Raw genomic sequence first — 23014 nt, 5'->3', positions numbered from 1 at the left:
AAAACACTCATGTTCCACATCAAACAGTCATTTCTGGGTTAAATTGTAAATTTGGCAGCTGTAAATCTCACAAATTCCTCCGATAGTTTAGTCTGCAGATCCTCGAGGGGGTGGGGGGCAGAGGTTTTCACTGATAGGAGTTTGGAGCTCAGTCAATTAGACATTTTTTTATTGAACACGAGTTTATGCAGCTTTCCCAAATTTGGAGCAGGTCAGATGAGCACTTCATCCCTGGCTCGTATTTATACATCAGAAATTCTTGACATGCTTTACAAAAAGGTCTTGGATAAGGCATACAAATGACTTCATCAGATAAGTGCTGGAAAAGAGCATTTTTAAGTATAACACTTCATTTTTCCAAGGCATTTTAAACTCTTTACAACAATCAGCAACTTGATACAAATCTAAGAAGAAGGAAAAAGTCCGTACGAAACAGTCCAAACGAGTCTTTCTTCATCGGGTCGTGTTTCCATTATTTGGATTGTATTGGATGCATAATGCTCATCACTACCAACATCAACATTACACAGTGAGTGGGCGTTTCAGAGCATCACCTCCGTGAGTTTATCTTCATCTGTTTAGTCTTAAATAGTCTCTGGTATGCATTCTTGTAAGCCCACTTGAGTGTGAGGAGTAATGTGCGTTGCATAGCAGTGAGCCTGAAATACCAACTCCAGTTTTAGCTTTGAATATAATGAAAAGTCTTTGCTGTGTCTGCTACCTGCACCCGCACGACTCCACCACCATGTCCTCGTATTGCTTGTAGACGACGTTATTGGCCGAGTCGATGTAGAGGATGCTGATCGGGCTGAGCCGTGTCGGGACGCAGCAAGTGGGCGGCGTTGACTCCGGGTCCATGGAGTTAATCAGGGTTTGTATGATAGCGTGGTTGGTCGGCTCCAGGTGTGAGCGGATGGGAAAATCGCAGGCGCCGTCGCAGTGATAGGCGTCGTACTCCAGCGGCGCGATGATCCAGTCGTCCCAGCCCATCTCCTTGAAGTTGACGTGGAGCCGTCTCCGGTGGCAGCGCAGCCTGGCCTTCACTGTCTGGTGCTGGGATATGGACTGTGGCAGGGACTGCTGCACGGGTTTTTTGACTCCCCTCGCAGCAGGTGCCCGTCTCATCCGTCGCTGGGTGAACAGGTACTCGTAGACTGTTTTGTTGTCGTGGCCGGACCGCGCTTTGATCTCTTTGTAAAAAAGGTCACGCTTCTTGCTTTTCCCAAATGCTAAGAAGAAGGCTTTTTCCTTGTTGGTCCTGCCGTGTCGAGCGAATCCCAGAGCGCGAAGGTCCATGGGGCGACCGCCTCCGTGCTCCAGCGCTTCCAGTTCAAAGCACAGCTCCTGGGAATGCTGGCCTTTCTGGGTTTTGAAGCCCCTGAACACCTTCCAAACGTCAAACACTTCCCATGTGCTGCTGAACAGATCCTCTACGGCCTTCATCTGGACAAGAACGGCCTTTTGTTTGCCTGAAGCGCAGGTGTGCAGCCTTAGGAGCGGTGACGGGACTCCTCCTCCTTCTCCTTCTCTGTAGCCTATCAAGACTCTGCGAGGGTCAGGCAGGCGCTTCCTCAGGATGTGTAGCTCGGCCCCCAGGAGCCCATCCCGTTCCAGAGAGCTGATGTTGAAAAGATACCTCTGCCGTCGCAGCTGGGGCCCACGTTCATCTGTGATTAGAAACGAAAGCGCAGGTAAATATTCACCGACAGGCAAAAAGAAAAATAGTGTAACAAACTTTTCTAACACAACACAGCAAGTAAGGACTGTTGAGTAAATGAATGAATCTGTAATGTGAGCCCCAGAGCGCCATCAGCTGATGGCCACCCGTCAGGTCATAAAGGATGGACTCCTGCATATAGGTCATGAAATACACTGACAGGTCCATACACTTCCATAACTGACTCTTTCTTTCTTTTTTAACTAAATCTTTTACGAGATCTCCCTACTTGAAATCTTCATTGAACCCATTTTAATAATCCAGATATTGTCTGATCTCAGATTTTGAAATATAAAGAAATACTGTACTTTCCTTCAGTGCTGCTCCCCATCACAGACTATAGACTTTTATTCATGACCCTTTTTATCATCACAATCTTGGTATTGAGCTGTGGGTCTGACTGTGAAACCAAGTGATGCTGAAGACTCACTGGACAGGGATTTGTGATTGGCATGTATTTAGCCGAGCTGGAGCCTAACCTGGATAAACATCCTTTCTCTTAGAATGACCATAATGTAGAAAATAAGTGTGCTCTTCTGCTTTGGCTCTGCTGTTATTCTTTTATACTGTTGACATTTTCCCTCCAGGTAAAAATGGACCTAATAGTTTTTCTGGATCTTGTCTGTTTTATAAAAACATTACTATTGTTTAGATTTTTATTACCCTTTAAAAAAGGAAAGAACAGCATTCTTGACTTTATTTTGGGATTTCTTTTATTTTTGAAGACATCTCAGACTAAAACATCGTAATAGCTGCCAAGAGCGAAAATGTGAAGTGAACTACAGTTCCTCAAATATCCATTGATTCAAAGGTTTATCAATAACATCAAATGGTAAAATGTCCAACTTAACAACAAATATTTTTATATCCTGTTACAATTCAATTGGTTTTGGTTTCCATTTGCTTCCACTTATCCTTTTCAGGGGCGCTGGAGCCTATCCCAGCTGTCACCCTGGACAGGTCGCCAGTCTGTCACAGGGCTAACACACAGAGACTGACAACCATTCGCACTCACAAGTCAGACTCTTGCTTCTTTTTGTTCAACGGGCCAGTGTTTGAAATCTTGGTGTAATATTTATTTTATTCTGGGCTTCAACTTGCTCTCATTCCTGTTTCTTTCATTTCAGACACATTTCTAAATTGCAACATATGGTTTCCTCTGCTGACCTGGAAAAACACATTCCTGCATTTGTGTCATCGTGTTTAGATTAATCCCCGTTTACTATCTTGGGCAAAGCATCTCTTTGCAGTACGAAATGGCTCCAAATAGATTTTAGGATTGGTTTTACAATGTTTGTATTAGCATTTAGCACTAAACAGCTAGGCATATGTAGCTTCTTACAAAATACACCATCTTTGTTCACAGGCTCTCTGAAACAACCTAACCAATAGATTTTACATATTTAATGATGTTACTCAGACTGTATGGATGTAATGTAGCAATACAGACACCTGTTAATTAGTGCTATAGATGCAGTTTGCTAACAAAGGGCTACCAACAGCTGGCAACTGAGCTCTCTACCTTCTGGTCCAAATATGGTAACTCGTTGCTTTAAATAAATAAATCAATAAAAACATGGTGGTAGCCAAAATGTAAATGTTGAAGCTTCAAACCACAGATGCAAAAACTGGTGAATGAAGTCAGTTGCCATATCTACAATAAACTACTGCAGGCATTATGAAGGAAATCGACATAAATAATAAGAATGAGCATCCAAAGACTCGTGTTTAGAGTAACACTTTATGGTTTACTTTATATTAATTGTCCTGAAATTAAAGTAATGTCCTCACGGGTAAGTGAAAAGCTTTAAGTCCCAATAACATATGTAAAGCAAGTATACACACTCATGCTATGTGCACAGCATCAGAAAGCATGAACTGAATGGTGTAGATGGTTTTCTGTTGTTGTCAGTGAGGGAAACTGTAAACTTCCCTATCCAATGAAACCCAGCAGATACATGTGTTTTAAATTCTCTGTGAGGACCCAGGTCGGCTAATATATTCCCATGATCTGAGCCTAATTTATCCCTGATCAACCCTGAACCCTGAAACGAATTCTGAACCTTCAAACAGACCTCTGAACTACTGTCCTCATGTTCCACACATGTCCTCACTTCAAAGGTCAGAGAAATCACTCCGGTCCTCGCAAAGTTAGCTGTGCATATGCACACAAACTGCTTACATGTTCTCACAGCACCCCCTCCTGCTGTCCAGGACTTTATCATGCATTGAAAAGTACATTAGAACCAGGCCGGGAGACCGCAACGCTCTGTAAACAGGCCTGTTATTGTGGACCTGCAGCTATTCACAGCAGACAGACAGCAAACACACACACACACTCCTCTTTGGACAGTCTGATTAAAGCTGAGAGGAATTTGGTTTCACAAACTCTCACGCACTTGTAAATCAGCGAGGATAAATAATGTTGGAGGGATGCAGAGCTCTCAGGTGTGGTCTTTATCACTTCAGAACGCTCAGAAAATCAGTCTTTCAGGAGCGGCTTGGAACAGATTATTGTGTATGTAAATGCAGAACACACAAGATTAAATGTTTGGCTTCTTAACTCTGACTTCATCCCTCTACTAACAGCTTTCAGGATGTCCAGTGGGGGCGGGGCTTTAAAATAGCTGACAGAAGGGCAGCGAGCAGCAGCAGAGCTCTCAGGTGAGATGTCTGGCTTTGGCCCTTTGTCATCCAGTGAAAACTTATTTATATTACAGGGCTCACTGTGCCAAAACAAGACTATCCAAAATTTACAAGATCAAACCAACCTCCTGAAACCAAACATCTCTGCTTTGCTTCTGAAAGGAGCTTTTTCAAACTCATTTATTTATAACTCAGTAAAATTATAACTGACCAAAATTAAATAAGATTTACATTTCTTTTTGTCACATGAGCAGATATATCGAGGGCATCAAACACGTGGTCCAGGGGCCAAAACTGGTCCAGGAAAGGGTCAGAGTTGGCCGACTGGATGAGTTTATTAAAGCGTGTAAAGTACAGCGTTGTTATGGGTTACTGTTCATGGAGTAGTTTTACTCAGGAGTTAAAAGTTAATGGACAGTTTTATTAAGTGCTGTTATTAAGGGCTTTTAGCCTTTATCTAAGCAGGTGAGTGGAGAGTGGACAGGAACGCAGGGACAGAGCGCAGGGGAAGAGATGCAGCAAATAACCCGGGTGGATTCGACTACTGCAATAGCCTAAAGTATGTGGGTCACCTGCTCAAACAAAGCTCCAAAACACCAAGATTTAGTCAAGAAAGACTCTAAAATTCAAATGTTTTGTGATCTATAAATTGAAAACTCAACATTTCAGGCTGATCACCACTCCTAAAATTATGAAAGTAATATAACTACAAAAAAACCTACTTTTGTCTGGAAAATGGCGCTCACTTGCACACATGGCTTCAGCTTTTTTAACATGCTGGCCCAGGTGAAGAAGATTTCTCACTCTGGGGGAAAATGACCAAATCACTCCTAATCCCAGGCGGGTCACCAGAGCTGAGACAGAGAGATGGACTATTTAACTATTTGCACCAACTAACCTAACCCCACTAACTACACTTTGGGTGGTGGGAGGAAGCCAGAGTGAACTCACAGAGACACAGTGACAACATGCAAACGTCACACAGAAAGGCCCGATGGTGGAGTCGAAACCAGGTGTTCCTACCGAACTTTTAGTCGACTAATCAGGGTTTTAGCTGCTGTGCTTCACACACAGCATCATTGGAGGCCCCAGAGCAACGCCTTGCTCTAGGGCCCCTCAGGAGGTAGGTTCAGCCTTGCATGTGGCAGGAAGAAAGAAAGAAGGAGCGGCAGCAGTAACGGAGGAATAAAGGCAGAAAAAAGGAAGCGAGTAAGAGTGAATGAAAGGATAGAAGGTAAATAACGAGCGTCGGGGTGATCAGTTCCTCGTCTCAGCATGTGGACGAAGTCAGCAGCGAGTCGCTGAACAAATAAAGGCCACATTAAAAGTACATTAAGTGGTGGAAATGTAAACCTTCAGCAGCAGCAGGAACATGAAACTTCGCTCATTTAAAGACGCTTCTAAAACTGTTTTACATCGTAAAGACAACATGACACGGAGGGCTGTGAGCACTGTTTATTTACCTTCACGAGGCCGTATATATCACTGAGAGCCGACCAGATGTTAGAAACACACGGCAGCACACACACACAGACTCACAACTGCAAAGGAATAAATATACATAAATATGTGCATACATGTGCACAGACATGTTCCAGACGTTAAAACTGCTGAAAGTTTGACAGCAAACACAAATTATTCCTCTGCTACACTACCTGCTGTTACCAGACTAATTAGTTATTGGTCATTAGAAAAATGCTTATTAGAATGCATTTCTAATTTCATACATGTAAACTCACTCCCTTGGTCCCCACTGTTTGGTTTTCTCCCACCAAAGTACCAGATATAGACAAACATAGCTGCCATCACAGCTTGTAACCCCCTCCTGGCTGGTTACAATAAAGCCCATAAGCCCCGCCCACCGTACGCTTGCAGAGGTGACCCGAGCCAAACTGAAGCCAATCTGAGAGAGCCATTCCACTTCCTGTCAATCTCAAACTGGCTGAAATTCAAGTGTGCAGCGGAGGGTGCCCGTGAGAAAGTCCTCAATAAACAGGAGTGAAAGGAGCTAAATAATTATTTCCAGCTGTTTGTAGAAAAAAAAGCCCAAGTTTTATTTTAGTTTTCACAAATCCAGCATCGATGATGTATGCGGCCTAAATTAAATCTACACTGGTGTCCTTTAGGGTTTTTTACACTGCAATTTTACAGCTGAAAATGAAACATATCTATTGGCTCAGCCGGTTCTGTCAGAAAAATCCCAGAAGTGCACCCTCCATGAACCTGGAAGTCCAGAGAGTGGGATCTTTTTTTTAAAAAAGGTGTATGTGTAAAGATTAAAAGCTGTAATCTGGTTTGATGAAAGTAGTTGTGATACACCTGCAGGCCTCTGTTTATAACTGAAAATCAAACACTTTCACATTTCTGTGTTCAAATGCAGTTTAAAACCTTCCAAAATTAAATGAAGGCATCATCTCTGTTTCTGCTAGAGATCAACTTCCTTCAAATTCAAGCCAAGCTGTCTTTTTCTTGTAATACCAGTTTGCACCACAAGGTGGTTTAATGAGTCAGTGTCAGCTTTTACATAAACATACATACATAAAGGAAGACTGAAAGAAAAATAGAATAGTGCTTCTGATTGGCTACGCCTCTCAAAAAACAGATTAAACAGCAGGTGGGTGTGGCTTCTGTGATGGGAGGACCATATAAGGATATCTAATCTTACTGACATCACACAGATCCAAATCTAGAAAAAAAAATATCTAAAACTGAGAGTTCAGAGTAGCCTTAGCTTTTGGATGACTGACCTCAGTATTTAAAACATCACATGACTGCGTACTGCTGGAAGAGGAGAAAAACTAAAAGGAGAAAATTACGTCCACTTGAACTTCTCGGCTAAATCACATCCTCTGTTAGCTCTGGATGGAGCTTTTTCTTTAAGCTAAGCTAATTGGCTGTCAGAAAGGGAATCTGACGCCCAGTTTGTTGAACGCTCCTTCTCATCATACTCCACTCACTGCTGACCTCCTGATTTTAACGCCACAATCCTCAGCCTGTGCCCTCAGCACCACCCTCATCTGGTGCCCCCCACACTGGTCTCCAGTCCCTTAAAGCAGCTCTCATTCTGTGGCACCTGAAGTTCCAGTGACATCCTTTTTATACTCCCCATTTTTTAATTGTTAATGAATTGTGGATGTGAGGTCTGGACTTGTTGTGGATTCTAAAGTGAGACTTTAAAAGCAGCTAACAGCCACTCTGCTCATCCTCTGGCTCCTCAGATCTCCTCTAACCTCCTGCTCCAGCTGCTTTTTTAATCCCCCAGAGTACCAGGGGCACAAACGCATCATGAAGTAGCTGTCCTGCTGCCCCCACAGCGTGGACCCCCACCCACCCATCACAGCTCAGCTGGGTGTGTGTCTGCCACCATCCCTGCACTAACAGCGTGTCACTGTGTTTCGTGGGAGCACGCAGAGAGGCTCGTGGGTGATGCGGTTACCTTGCCCTTTATCCACGAAGCTCGTGATGGTGTTGGCCAGGCCGGCCTCGTGCAGCGCGCTGCCGTTGACGTCACCGCTGGAGAGAGACCAGTACAGCGCGAGCATGTAGTCGTGCGGCGTCACGAGCGGCTGTTTGTGGCTCGCGGCCCCCCGCTGCGCCGCCGGAGCCGGCGCACTATGGGCTCTCTGCGGGGACGCGGTGCGCGCGGCCGCAACTTTTCCCAAACTTCTCCCCGATGAACCTCCACCTCCTCCACCCGCTCGTGCATGTGCGTTAATGGCAACGGGAGCGTGCGCCTTATCGTGCGCATCCCCGCCGAGGAGCCGGGAGCGCACGGGATCCGTGCGCCCTGAGCTGGTCGCCCTGGTCGCCTCTCCTCTGATTACCGGCGGACCTGCGCGGACACGCGCCGTGGGGCCGGGATGCAGGTGAACCAGGGTCCAGCAGCTGAGCAGCAGAGACAGACGCGTCACAGCTTTCATCCTAAAGCGCGTTCGCCTCCCGCCAGGCTGTCATCGTAGCGAAGTGCAGTGAGATCACAAGGAAGCTGAAGTGGCAAAGAGCAGTAAATCCGAGTGGGTCATCCTCACGAGAAATGCACAAAAGCTGCTGCCCCCGCCTGAAACTCGCCAGAGACACGTGCCAGGCGGTGAAAGCAGAGACTGTAACGGACGTCTACAAGCAGAAGAAACAAATCCCGCACAGCTTTATTGTCCCACGCGTCATGTGTGAGGAGCATAGTGCTGGAGAGATGTACCCGGCACAGCAGAACGCAAAGCCCGGGCTGAGAGGCGCATAAACACTCCGCGGAACTGTTGGAAGTCTTGTAAGAAACTTCTTTAAATCCCCCTTTTTTTCTCTCAGAGGGAAGAATGGCGTAATGCCGCAGCCCTCCCTCCCTCTCTCTCCCTCTCTCTCTCCAGAGTTTGAACTCCGTCCAGTGAAAATATTTCACTCACACACCAACCTGCAGGTGCTCGAAGAACTCCTCCAGCGAACCTGAGCGCAGGAATTGGAAACGGAATTCCAGAAAACTGGTTTAATTACCGCGTGATGTCATGCTGCCCAAACTCATTTAACAGCGATATTTCTCCTCAAATCTTCCTCCCTCTTTTCCACCAATGACTCACTGAAGCTGCAACACGGAAAGGACCCCCCCCCCCCCCCACGCACACACATACACGCGCACACACACACACAGGAGGGTAATGAAAAAGTTCACATCACTGAAAAGAGCCAGAAAGCGCAGAAATAAAAATCTCCACTCATCGGTTTGATCTGTGTTGTGTTTCTCAGCAGTACAGATTATGACACTTTTCTGTTTTGTGTCTCTTTGTTCTCATTAACAGATATTTTTATCGCTCAGCAGCATCTCTGGATGATTCTTTGCTTCACAGTTTTTATAAAGGTAAAAAAAAATCCAACCTTCTAAACTGAAATCTGTGACATCATTGTTGGTACATCCACCTTTCACGTTTTCAGTCGTCAGCACTGTGAGCTGCCATCCTGTCCCACTGCATACTCAGGTATCGATGCAAAACACGAAACACTTGCTTCTCTTAAACCTGCTTTAAAAAGCCTTTATTCTGTCTTCCAGCAGCCACAGTCACTACTTTCACCTGTCATCTGTCAGCATCTCACACTTGTTTAGAAGACATGAAAGAAGAGTGAGACACGGGATGAAGAACAATGACATCAAATTTATTTAAACTAACATGAACAAAAACCACCACCAGTGAGGCTGTGCGCTGGTGGAGTCATGTGGAAGAAGAGCTTCAGAAGTCTGGTGACTCCACGGTCTGCTCCATCCACCATCACCCACTGCACTGTGGCAATAGACCACACAGACAAGACTATACAGACTATACAAGCAAGCAAACCATCACAAAAGCTTGTGTTGGTGTTACCTATCCCAGCATGCCCTGCACCACCACAGCAACCAGCGGAAGGAGTTTCCAGGTAGAGAAAAGAGACCACATGTTTGTCACCATGTCATCAGCCAGCCTTCATGACTGTACCGGTAATTGTTTTACTGTCATTATCCTCTCCGTGTTTTATCAGAGCTTTCCCCACCAGGAGGCAGCGTTTTCACAGCGTGCTGGAATATCTTCAGACTTCTTCTAACTCAACTTCAGCTGATATCTTCTCACAACATGACATAAACGTTATTTATTCTCCTTCTTTTCATAGCAGACGGTGACTTTGGGAGGTTTAAAGCTATTATAAGTACAGAAATTTAAAACGAGTTCCTTCAACATAACAGATGTCCAGGCTGTGTGGACCACCACTGATGGGACAGTGGAGGGGATTAACCTGTGCCGAGGACATTGCTGAGACACCACTTTGTGCACTATGTCCACTTCCGCTGTGCCGAGCTTTGTGGCTGTCATGTTTACCAGAATGGGCCTTTAGGTCACTGCAGGACTTCCTGGGAATTTTGGCATACTGACTAGTGTGATCCTGGAATAATTAATAGCATACTGGTATCTGAAGTCCCTGCTAATGTCACAAATGCCTTTCTGTTGTGTCCCCTGGTGTGCAGTGCTTTAGCTTATACGTTAAGTATTTTGCATAATTATAACTGTACCTAAATCTTAAGAATTGGCCTCAGGCAAATGCTTTGCCTGAATATTAGTAAATATGTCGTTTTGGGCCACAGTTAGTACCTGTCATGCTTTTAGCTTGACTGGTGTTGTGGGGATTTGTTTTTCTGTTTGCCTCTTGTACACCGTTAAACTCACTTTGTGTATTTTTTCTCCATCTATTTCTGTCAGTAGTCTACACAGCCATCAACGACTGTACTGCATTACAGTTTTAATGTATTACATCTATTTAATTTTACTATATTATCCTGTTTAAATTACAGTTGACACACTTGTGGGTCTCATATTTGACTGTTTACATTATTAAACATTAAAAGATTATAAAACCTGGAGTTTTCACACATCCATGTTGACAGTGTTTTGGTCTGCTTCTCTTCTCGGGGGACGAGGCGGTCGGTTCTGATTCTAACACTGTTTGCCAGTTTAATTTATGATGCCACGAGCAGCTCCAGCTCGGTGCCATAAATTTAGTTTCGACCAAGCTCAGGGAATAATTAGCAGCCAGGGTTCAGACCCGGAGCTCCCGGCAGTGGAGCTGGTCTCTGGTGGTTTGTAACTGGAGCTGGTTCTGGTTCTGGTGCCGTGTTTGTCTTTCCCTCTCTTTATTCTCTCTGACCTCAGCTGCTTTTCTGCCCCCCTCAGTCTCTGTGTGCGCTGATCATTGACCATGACAGATGGACAGGAGTGATCAGATGATGCTGTCGAGGATCGCACATAAACTCAAAGTTGTTGGGATCGGCTCGACTGGATGTGACCGGTAACAGACTGCGCTGTTGCACATTCAGACCTGACTCCAGGTGACAGCGCCTTAAAAACACATCACAACTGAACGTCATTAATTGCTGACCAGTGTGTTTTTACGGCATACGGTGAAGCACATGAGGCGACTGATTTGGTGCTAAGAGAATAAAATTGAACTGAACTGAATGAATGTTACAACAGTGTGTGAAGGAGCTGCAGTAATGGTTTTCTGTGTGACTTTATGGGTCGTTCATGTCGTTGTGGTAATATTTCGACCCACACTTCTTCACAGTTCATTGAGGTTTGTGTGGATTCATTTGTGCACATCTCGCAGCATTTCTGTCTGGTTGAGGTCTGGGCTTTGACTCGACCGTTGCAGCAGCTTAATTCTTTTAATTTCCAGCCTTTCTGTTGGAGATTTGCTTCTGCGCTCAGGATCATCGTCCTGTTGTTGACCCAGTTTGGTCTGAGCTTTAGCTGCCAGACAGACGACTTCACATTTGACTCTAGAATACTTTGGTTTACAGAGGAGTTCACGGTCAACTCGATAACTGCAAGCTGCCCACGTCCTGTGGCTGCAAAATGAGCCCGCATCATCAGCCCTCCGCTGCTGAGCTGACAGTTGGTCTGAGGTATTTGTGCTGACATGCTGCGTTTTGGTTTGTCCAACTGTGCTGCTGTCCACGATGGGCAAAAACCTCCACTTTGTTCTCTCCTGTCCGCAAGACATCGTTCCAGACGTCTTGCGGTTCGTTCGGATGCAGCCAAACTTGTTCTTTACAGACAGAAGAGGCCACGAGGCTTCCAAATAAGCCACACTTACTCAGTCTTTATCTAATTGTGCTCTCAAAAAGTTTAACATGCTAACTGAGGCCTGTAGAGCATTTTTGGTTGTTTGTAGTTTCTTTGAGCGTTGCACAGTCTGGCCGAGACGTGCTGCAGACCAGAAAACTGCCAAAACCTCGGCTTTGATGGAGGTGCTGACACTCAGTGATGATCAGTTAATCAAGTGCATTTGATCAGCAGCGCCTGGCTGTTACTTGAATCCCAGTGGAAGCAGTAAAAGTGGACCTCACTCATGCGTCTGCATTTCTGATATGTAAACCTTAGAAATGAACGGGGTGTACTTTCTTTCTCCAGGACTGTATGTGTGCACGTCTGCAGCTCTCTCACTCTCTGAGAGGAATTCCTGCACCGTGTTTACTCCGGTGCTACATACGCTTTCAGGAAGGCGTTCTGCTGTGATTGAATGTGGTACAGAAATAATCCCGATGGACACCGCGGGGGTGTGAACACTTTTTATAGCCTGTGTATATTTGAGGGCACTTCCTGTATCGGAGGAATCGTGGGTGTGCGTTTGAGCATGAAATGTAAACAGATCCCCCGGACCTCGGATCCCTGCTCTGGACCCACCGGTCTCGCTTCAGAAAACGTTGAGCGCAGCAGATTGGGACACAGTTTGGAGAAAATGTGGTTTTCCTTTGGCAGGTCTGGCTCGTGTGGCATGCAGGACGCGGGGAACATTTCATTCTGAAAGATAAGTTGTTGACATTTCTGAGTCTGAGACATGCAACGAGGATCCCAGGCCAGAGCCAAAACCAAGGACATCAAGTGCACATGGAGTCTGATTCGAGCCAACTGACAAACAACCGTTTCCAGTACGCGGAGCTGCTCCGAGGCGAAGAGCTGCCTCGCTGCTTTTTATTCTGGCGAATGTCAAAGACACAGCGAGGGATTTATCCTGACGCTCATATCAACAGTCTGTCATAAGTTATGATTTTATAACAAACTGCAAGCGTTTGGAGTCGGTGAGCATCACACCCTGGGACTCCATCAGCTCCAGACCAACAGGCCAAAGGACGGGACTGCTCCAACTGTCAGTAAATATATCAGCGTGTTCCCGAAGTCCTCGCTCAGGTCGCCCTCACATCATATCATAGGTCCTGTAATTATCAGTCTAGTTCTTTCTCTGCAGGATCCTTTAGAACATCTACAAAAGTTTACCCCTTCAAAGTCGGATGAAGCTCCAACAGTGGTAAAGGTTTGAATGGTTCCACCCCTTCACGGCCTTTCTGACTCAGCTCGGTCTTTTCCAGTATTCGGCACCGCAGACATCCATGTGAAATTTTCTGGGCTAAAATTCACAGTTTGGATCTGATTAAAAATACAGCCAAAAGAATTTCACACTGCTCCAAGTGTCACAGTCTGAGGCCAAGATCTGCTTTTGTTCAGCACGACTTTCTCCGTAACCAGCTGCATCGCGGGACACGTTTAATGTGACATGAAGGAGCAGAAACAAGCATCGATACTCCGGATGTTTGATCTTTTTTCTGACCATTCGCTGGAAAACACTTCAAAGAGTGCATTCTGGGTAAACTTTCAAGGTTCACATTACCAAAACACGTTACAGCGCACGAAGAGGCTCCTGTTACGTCATACCCAGCAGTTTTAATTAGCTGCACTGCAGCTGCAGTAATATAGCCGATGTGGACAATGATTATTATATTGTTGTCTGGCAAAAAAAATCCTTTTTCACCTTTGATGGTGCGAAAAAAGCTGCCGTGACGTGAAACATGTAAAAGTGTGACTCAGTGTTTCGTTCAAAAGCTTGTGTGTCAGAAAAGTTTCATCACATGAAGACAAATTCTTTTAGGGCTTCATTATATAAGCAAAAGATCAGCTGTTTCCAAGAAGGTCAGGCGGGAACGGATGTGACTGATTTTACATGAAAGGACGCTCAAGCAACAATCGGGAGCTTCTTAACCAGCCAGGGATGCTGTGGGCTAGAGGTCAAAAGGTCACTAAGGTCACTACATCCTCTGCACTTTCCTATATCCAGCGGACAGGTTTCTCAGCCAGTTGGAGCCCCTGACAAGGCGATATCTGACCATTAAAACATTTTGATTTAAGTATTTTTAAGATTTTTTGGATCATTTTCATTCATGGATGCCTCAAAGAATCTCAGGAAGTCATGAGAAGAGCAGAATGATATTGTTCATTCATTTTTTGTTATTACTGTTAACATCTACAAGCATTAACTAAATCAGATAATCTGCAGATAAGGCTTCTTTACCCCGAGCTGCTGGTTCCTCCTGATGTGCAGCTCTTTAAAATCATCAGTAAAACTGAACTTACAGCAAAAACTTCTAATATCTGCTTCGATTAGAAGGAAGCTCGTTAACCAGCGTTTCTATTGGTGTTCTGGGGACTGTAAAAATGCATATCATGTTTTACTCAAGACCTGAAACCAGCGACTGAACCATAAACTCCCCAGGAAAAGGCTTTAGTGAGGTCCAGTGTTGGGACTAACGTGTTATTTAGTAACGTGTTACAGTAACTAGGTTATTATTGTGGTAACGAGCACGGTAACTAGTTATTATGCCAAAATCAGGAACAGGTTTATCGTTACTGGGATTTAGATAGGCTCGTTATTCGTTACTTCGTGCGTTGCATTCGCTTACCTCGGAAATCGGAACACGGACCTGGGAATGATGTCACACTCGAGTAAACGGCATTCTGGTTAGAGAAGTCGGGAATCCAATATGGCATTGCCCACGAAAACAGTTGTTTTGCTAGCCTACAAAAACAAATTACTTCTAAACACATTTGCAGCTCATCTGCAGTCTGGAGTTACGTACATCTTCCTACTCGGAAGGCAGAATTTCCAAGATCCGAGTACAATCGAAAGCACCACGACTGCAGTTTTCGTGTTGGACATAAAAAGTGCACGTGACGTAGGCTAGCATCATGGCGGCAGTCGACGACGGTCCAGGCGTGGGAGTCCTCTCGTGGAAATGTGCACATTCAGTCAGGGAAGCAACACATTAATAAGAGAATTCTGAGTAAAACCAAAGTTACTTTCCCTAGTAACTAGTTACTTTGAAAGCAACGAGTAATTTGAAGTAACTGAGTTACTTTTGATAGAAGTAACTAGTAATGTAACTAAGTTACTAATTTAAAGTAACTTACCCACCACTGGTGAGCTCAAAGGTCAAGTGAGCAGCAGGGTCCTTTTATCATAGACAACTATTTTGCAACCAGATGTGTCGCCCCCTGCTGGGCATTAGAAAGACTGCACGGTTAAAGTTTCACTGGCTTCTTCAGATTGCTTGACTTTTAAGACCTCAAAGATTTATCAAAGATTAAAAAACAAACATTTCAGCAGACGCGCCAACATATTATTCGCCTCCCCTGTCCTGCTCGTGTTACACACGTGTGGTTTTCCACATTAATATGTAAAGACACATGTCCCATATATCATATTCTGTTCTTAGTACGGCTTCAAATGTCAGAGCAGCGTCACACTGACAGAGAAGATCGCGATGAACGGTTAAAGCGCTGCTGTCTTTGCCACGTGCAGGAACAGGACTAACGCTGTAGGGAGGCGGGTGTGTCGGCTGATATTTGGACAGACAGGGGTGAGTGACACTGCTCCACCACGCAGCCAGACAACGTCTGCCGTGAGGTTAGACCAATAAAACAAAGAGTCAATTTGTCAGCCATCATCGTCCTTCATCACGGCGAGCCGGGCTGGGAGACAGGTCCTGCTGTCACTGACGCTCTGTGGAAACCCGCCGCTCTGTTTATAAAACCATAGGACGAAAAGGTTTGTTTGGATGGAGGGAAATATGGAATATTATGGTTGGACACAGGTGTCGGAGGCCCAACACCCAGCTTTTATTTTATAATTGGAAATATTCGTCACACTGTGCTAATGGGGTTCTGAATGTAAAAATAGATTTAGGTTACACGTGTTCCTCGTCTTTGGGGATGTGCAGACCGATTTTCACTGGAAACTGATTCCCGTTTCAGAGTAAGTTTTGGAATAGTGTCTGCTGGGCAGGCGGGAGGATTTGATTGGAATCTGAACAATTACCATTTCCTGTTATTCAGCAAACTGTCTGCTCTTCCTGTGTTTTAACTCCAGGGCCGGGTCTCGGAGCGGGTGGTACCTGATTCTTCTTCTCCTACTTTCAGCTGTGCCTTTTAGAGGTCTCCACAGTGGATCATCTTCCTCCATCTCCTCCTATCCCAGCATCCTCCTCTGTCACACCAACCCTCTCCTTCACGAACCATGAAGCTCCTCTGAGGTCTTCCTTGTTTCCTCCTGCCTGGCAGCAGGTAAAATACCTGTTGGTGATGTAAAGTGGGCAGGTACTAAATAGGGTCACCTAACCAGCCGGGCGACATTGCTAGATGAAATCAAAAAGACCAAATCATCTGCAAAAGCAGGACAAGATGCTGCCGCAGCTGTGAGTCTGTGACCTCATCTCCTCCCGTGGGAGCAGCAGGTCACAAATAATGCAAAGTGAATGTAAGCAGATTGTGAAAGCAGTTTGGGGAGGACTGAGGGGAAATCTGGGCTGGGGAAAGTTTCTCATCTTGAATCTGGAGATAAAAAACATATTTGCCCTGTTTAGAGCTCCTTTACAGGTTGTTTTGGTGAAATGTCCCTTTAGGGTTCCTGTCCCCGTTTTTCCCTGACTTCAGCCGCACATCATCTGCTCAGCGTTAGCTCTGTGTGTACATCCATGTAAGCCTGTGTTCTCCAGGTGTCACTCTGCTAGACCTCACTTTGATCAGACTGAAACGAGACGGGATTGAACGGTCGGTCTGAGAGGCGCTGCGTGACGGCGACAGGTGGTTAACTTCGGCTCATAAACAGGAAACAGCAGGAAAAGGTTAAACTTATCTGCATGTTATGAATGAAGCAGATCAAAGTACTGCTGAGGCTTCACTTTAAGTCCATTTACTGACAGCGGCTTACATTCGGTGTTGTAAAGATCACTCAAAAGCTGCAGTACCCAAACACATTTTGAGGTACTCTGAGTACTTCCATATGATGCTACTTGATGCTGCGTTTTGCTACATGTGAGGGAGAACGCCTTTGAAATGAAGTCTTTACTTTTTTCTGTTTTCTTCCTGTTCTTCTTTCAGGGTACTTCCTGTTTTATTTTGAAGGTTACGTCCTTGGTTTTCCTTATTTTTACTTCCTGCCTTTGTTGTTTTCCTGCCCTTATTACCATCAGGATGAGTTCACCTGTGCCCTTCAGTCCCAGGTGTGTACTTGGCCTCAGACTTGCTCTGGTTGGCTGCTGAGTCTTTGTAGTTTTTTTCCTCTTATTGTACTGCATGATAGGCTTTGTGTATTTGTTTGTTAAAACTAGGGATTGCAGCACTGGGCAGCAGAAGCACTGCCCAGTACACCCCAGTTAGATGGAGGTAGAGAGGGCCAGAGATGGGCAGTAATCCGATTACTTTTTTCAAGTAACGAGTAAAGTAAGGAATTACTATTGCAAAAACGGTAATTAGATTACCGTTACTTTCCCGTAGGAACTCTGCGTTACTGCGTTACTAAAACCGTGATTTTTTGCGAGAATGTCTCATGACAGTGACGTAAGCGAGTGCGCCGTTCGTGACAACAGCTGTGTGCAGATCAACAATGGATCACATATCAATTGTGGGAGAGAGTGTGAGTGTGCAGCGTTTAAAGCGTGGAAGCACTGACCTTACTTTGAGTTTGATTCCATAAAAAGTGACAAAAACATTAGTGTCCGCTGTGCGTGGGAAGAAAACTTCTTTTTACAGCGAAAAAAACCCCTAAACTTCCAACAAGCACCGAGTAGCTACGACGTAATGGGAAACTCACAGAGAAACTCGCGGATTCTTCCACTGACCGCGGCACACCTGCACCAGGGTAAACCTCCGCCTACCCCACTCCTGCTTTACAGGTGAAAATAGAGCAACAGGACCGCTGAGTCTTTGACTTTATTTATTTTCTGCTGTGTTTTACTTGCATCTATTTGAAAGACTGAGTGTAAACACACAAAATATTTTATTTTATGTGCTGGAATGTGCAGAAAATAGGTTTAAATGTTAAACTAATTTCTTCCAGTCAGAGAATGTTGCAGATAATTAAATTTTTGCTTGATACACAAAGTTAAAAGATTAAAACTAATAAAACAAGTTTTAAAAAGAGACTTTTCCATCTGATTACATTTTGTATGATGGATTATGTAGAAAAAGTAGAATTGGGCTGAAAGATCTATCGCTTTATCACCTCTTCAGGTTGTAAATCGTGTTTTTAAAAAGTAGCTAAGTAATTAATTACTTTTGAAAATAAGTAATCAGTAAAGTAACGGGATTACTTTTTGGGGGAAGTAATCAGTAATTAGTTACTGATTACTTTTTTCAAGTAACTTGACCAACACTGGAGAGGGCAAGGACCTTAAAAGTTCTCAGGACACGCATCAGCCCTCACCTGGTCTCGACGTTCACAGGGACGGCTGAGGAAACGTGGACCTCCTACAGATGTACAGCTGAGAGCGTCTCTCATCCAGTCTGAGCGTAGCCTGAAAGCTGGTGTGTTCAGGAAGCATCCACTGAAAAACTGCATGGTTCACCCCAGCAGCAGCCTTCCTGTCACTACAGGACATTTACACCACCCGGGTCATCGGCAGGGCCCACAGCATCACCATTGGCAGCACACACTGCTAGCTCAGCCTGCTCAAAGGAGGCTAACACATAGCACATCAGACTGAGCAGGACAGCTAGCACTGCCCTCCTCCCCCTCCATCACTCCTGTGCATCAGTACTTCAGCATTAGTATAATGTTCTGCTGCTCTGCCTCATCTGTGCAGGTCTGCTTACAGTATTTGCAAGAGGCAGAAGTACTCCAGCTTTAAGACACTTTTATTTTGTATGTTAGTTTTTTTTACTTTGCATGTGACAATAAACTGCATCTTCATTTCATTTAACAAAATCAACCAAAACGACGACACGGAGAACTCGAGCACTTTAAAAGCCTTCCTGGCTCCCTGACACACGCTCTGCTCCCACTCCAGAGGTTTCTGGGACTTAAACCCGAACAGGCCACTCTGCTTTCATGTGTGCTGCTCACGTCGGCAGCTCTTCCAGTGCCCCCTTCAGGGCTCGTCCAGGTTTCTGCGAGGAGCAAATTGAGAACATCCTCTCTGTGGCGAGCGAGCAAGTAGTTTACAGGTTGCAGGTGGGCCAAACAATGTGATACGGATCACTGCGAGAGTCTGTTTATTCCTTTCTTCATCGCTCACAGGAAAAGGGAGGCGGAGGCCCGGCTGAGTCAGTGAAGTCCTCGGATAAAGAAGAAGAAAGAGAGAGCGGTAACATGGAAAGTGTGACAGGTCTGGATATGGTGGGTGAACGGTAAAGCTTTCGTGGTGACCCTCGCAGAGAGCACTGAGCTTTCCTGTGGGAAACAAAAGTCAGAGGTAAAAACAAAACGTACAATCAGACGACCACATTTACGTCAGCCTGCGTTGTTGTTCGGGGGGAACATCTTAGTTATTGAGCGGACATTATGACTGACTTGTTTCCTGGAAAATGTCTGAGGTGGCTGTTGTGTGTCAAAAGGAGTTTGTTTGGTCGTTGCCATCGTCGAGCCGTTCAGCCGTCACATTCAGAAAGGCGCTCTGCAAATTTTACTCGGTCATTTAAAAAGCTATGACGGGCTGAGAGGTCGACTCACGGCAAAGAGACAACGTAGTCCAAGACATCGTCTACAGCAAAGCCGACCACATCTGAGATCGTTTTATCTGTCAAAAAAAGAAGAAGAAGCTGCAACGCAGACTTTTTACAGCAGCACTGACTTTCAACGTGCTTTAGACTGAAAGGTGAAGAACCTGCACCAACAAGAATGGAAAAACAACTCCAACAATAACACGATTTATGACCTGTGAGCATGATTTGGCGATGGCGGGGTGGAAGAAACCTCCAACCGAATCAAGTGCCGGAGCTTTCGAACGGTAGAAGTCACGTCAGCGGTGGTCAGAACGTGGGCTGGTCACATGATTAAGAGCAAGTGGTCGATTGAAATGTGCGACAGAGAGACAGAAGCCGGTTTCTTCATAGTTGGCTGCCAATAAATGCACTGATCAATATTAGTGTTTATATCATAGTAAAGTATGTGCAGTTAAATCTTTGTGTATGTGTGAGTGAAATATTCAAAGATCATTATTAACAGTGACACTTACCTACTACTTTGTCTTAATTGTGATTTCAGTAATCCCACCATAACTCATACTGAAAGTCATCTTTGTTTTAAGACTTTCGGAGGCCTGAAGGAGACACACAGGTGAGTGTCAGTGATGTCACCTGAATGGCAGATCTCACCTGTGTCCATCTCACCTGTGTTCATCTCACCTGTGTGCATCTCACCTGTGTGCATCTCACCTGTGTCCACTGTGTCCATCTCACCTGTGTCCATCTCACCTGTGTCCACTGTGTCCATCTCACCTGTGTCCATCTCACCTGTGTCCACTGTGTTCATCTCACCTGTGTCCATCTCACCTGTATCCATCTCACCTGTGTGCATCTCACCTGTGTCCACTGTGTCCATCTCACCTGTGTCCATCTCACCTGTGTCCATCTCACCTGTGTCCACTGTGTCCATCTCACCTGTGTCCATCTCACCCGTGTCCATCTCACCTGTGTCCATCTCACCTGTGTCCACTGTGTCCATCTCACCTGTGTCCATCTCACCTGTGTCCATCTCATCTGTGTTCATCTCACCTGTGTCCAGCTCACCTGTGTCCATCTCACCTGTGTTCATCTCATCTGTGTCCATCTCACCTGTGTCCATGTGTTCATCTCACGTTACTGAGCTCTGATTAGGGCCTATCCTTGTGTGTGATGCACAGACACGGGTACCTGCATACATACAGCCTAAGTCTAGCTAGCATTAGATGATAACAGAACCAATGGGTGATGCTTCAGTCACTGCAACCAGTTTCTCTGGGCCGAAACACCTGACCTCACTATAGACACATCAGCTCGTTCATCCAGTCGCTGCCAGATGTTGATGCTCACTCCATCTGTCCCCTAAAGCTAGCCCTCTCCTGTCAGAAGCCACCTCTGTTGATCCTCCAGTTTCACTCCGTGTCTTCCTGTTTGCATCTGAGTCCACTTAAACAGTGGAGCAAAGCAAAAATCGACCCAAAGAACACAAAGAGAAACAAAAGGGACCAGAAAGGCGTCTCTGTGACTCAGTCTAAGAAAGGTCAGAGTGGTATCACAGTAGTGTCCAAAGGTCCACTGTATTGTTAATAATTCTCCTCCCTCATCTGCTGCAGTTTGTTTTCAGAGACCGTCCTGGTATTCGTTAAAAGCAGTAATAAACCTTTAAGATTCTGTGTGGTGAGAGGGTCGATCCTCACAGAAAGAGCTCCTTCTCTGAGGCAGAGGCCTTTTTGCTTTTCCACCTGAACCACAGGTGCTTTTCTACAGCGCCGTCATTCACCTTCACTCAGGAAATGTTTGCTCACACCTCTCCTCTTCCCTGAAACCTGCCTGCTCCGGGAAAAAGAAATCCCACTCTACATCCCGATAAACTGTATGTAAACACGTCTCTGATGACGACGGTGGCAATCGCAGTCCCCTTTTCCTTTAAACGCAGCCACGGTAACATAATGATGCTGCATCACAGCGTGCAGGTGTTTCTGTGTTTCCACAGACGGTGACTGTCTTCTAACACCACGAGGACTAAACATATTTCTTCCAAGAGTCATAATTACAGGAATGAACTGACTGAACAGCAGAACTCAAGACCAATGCACATTTGAATTCTCAGGCTAAGAAACAGGTAAGTCTCGTCTCTGGGAGTCACCAGGAACCTGCCAGAGAGGAGAGAGCAGTAACGTCTTGATGCAGCAGAGAATTATGGCCCAGATTGTTTACAAACTTGACTTGAATTCGTACTTGAGTTATCCTTGTGATTTATGGGCGGGGCAGCACCACGGGGGGGGGGACAGCACAGGTTTCAGCCGGAAACAGAGGAAGCAAAAGCAGCATCCCTGCCCAGAGCGCCATAATCAGGACAAAAATCATTTTAACAGAAACAAATCAAAGACTGTTTATACTTTTTACTTTTCTGCAGAATCCAACACTCAGGCTCAGGTTAGCACAGTTTGGGTTTTAACCCTGTAAAGTCTGAGTCATGATATAACTGACAGATTTTTTTATTGAGTCTTCTGAAAATTTTTAAAAGACGTTAAACATCATTTTGCACATAAAATCTTTCATGTTTTATTGTTTTTGCTACATTTGGCTTTTTTTTTGAGCGATTTATTGTCACAGTTTGTTTCTGACTCGAGCAAAAACAAATAAGCGGGTTTAAAAATCAAACTGATGATGCAGAGGTCAAAAACTGTGTATGTGTCAGATACGATGCACTGTGGGCTGTGTGTAAGTCATCTGTTGTGTTAGTGATAGTTAATGATAATTTCTGTGAATCAGCAGGTAACGTCCATTAAAATAAAACAAAAGAAGAAGAATTTGTTTTAGTGGTGGAGACCCAGAGTCCATCAGAGACACGAGGTTAGATTTCCAGCCCAAACTCCGTGTGTGACCCTCTCTCCTCCTCTGCTGTCTGTAGAAACATAAAACATTTATGGATGGATTTGTGGAACTATTTGATGGCTCAACATGTCAGTGAGTTATTAAATGTTTCATGTTAGTTTTGTAGATGTTATTTTTATTATTTACTTTATTTATTTAGAGAGCACCAAATCACAACAACAGTCACCTCAAGGCACTTTATATTGTAAGGTCGACCCTACAATAATACATACAGAGAAAAACCCAACCAGCATATGACCCCCTATGAGCAGCACTTTGGCGACAGTGGGAAGGAAAAACTCCCTTTTAACAGGAAGAAACCTCCAGCAGAACCAGGCTCAGGGAGGGGCGGGGCCATCTGCTGTGATTGGTTGGAGTGAGAGAAGGAAGACAGGATAAAGACATGCTGTGGAAGAGAGACAGAGATTAATAACAGATATGATTCAGTGCAGAGAGGTCTGTTAACACAGTGCATGAAGAAGAAACACCCAGTGCA

General features: G+C 45.0%; 1 protein-coding gene and 1 long non-coding RNA gene across 2 annotated transcripts; one reads left to right on the top strand and one right to left on the bottom strand.

Annotated features, from left to right (window-relative positions):
* Window positions 1-152: 152 nt before the first annotated feature.
* gdf5 (growth differentiation factor 5) lies at window positions 153-8924 on the bottom strand. Its single transcript, XM_082533896.1, has 2 exons — window positions 7800-8924; window positions 153-1667 (listed from the first exon to the last, which is right to left on the bottom strand). The coding sequence occupies exons 1-2, from the start codon at window positions 8281-8283 to the stop codon at window positions 718-720; spliced, it is 1434 nt and encodes a 477-aa protein (XP_082390022.1). The 5' UTR covers window positions 8284-8924; the 3' UTR covers window positions 153-717.
* On the top strand, window positions 8558-11205 carry LOC309706904. The gene is made up of 3 exons (XR_014276821.1): window positions 8558-8627; window positions 9151-9209; window positions 9399-11205. It is a non-coding gene; the product is annotated as an uncharacterized lncRNA (long non-coding RNA).
* The last annotated feature ends 11809 nt before the right edge of the window (window positions 11206-23014 follow it).

The sequence above is a fragment of the Aulonocara stuartgranti genome (assembly GCF_965226115.1).
Source record: "Aulonocara stuartgranti genome assembly, chromosome: 5".
In the NCBI taxonomy this organism is placed as follows: Eukaryota; Metazoa; Chordata; class Actinopteri; order Cichliformes; family Cichlidae; genus Aulonocara; species Aulonocara stuartgranti.
Note: the sequence above shows the minus strand (reverse complement) of the source record. Positions and strands in the feature narration are given on the sequence as shown.

Coding starts and splice junctions, on each gene's coding strand:
- gdf5 (XM_082533896.1), bottom strand. CDS start 8,283: ATGAAAGCTGTGACGCGTCTGTCTCTGCTGCTCAGCTGCTGGACCCTG. Junction 1,668..7,799: donor CTTCGTGGATAAAGGGCAAG/GTAACCGCATCA, acceptor TTCTAATCACAG/ATGAACGTGGGCCCCAGCTG.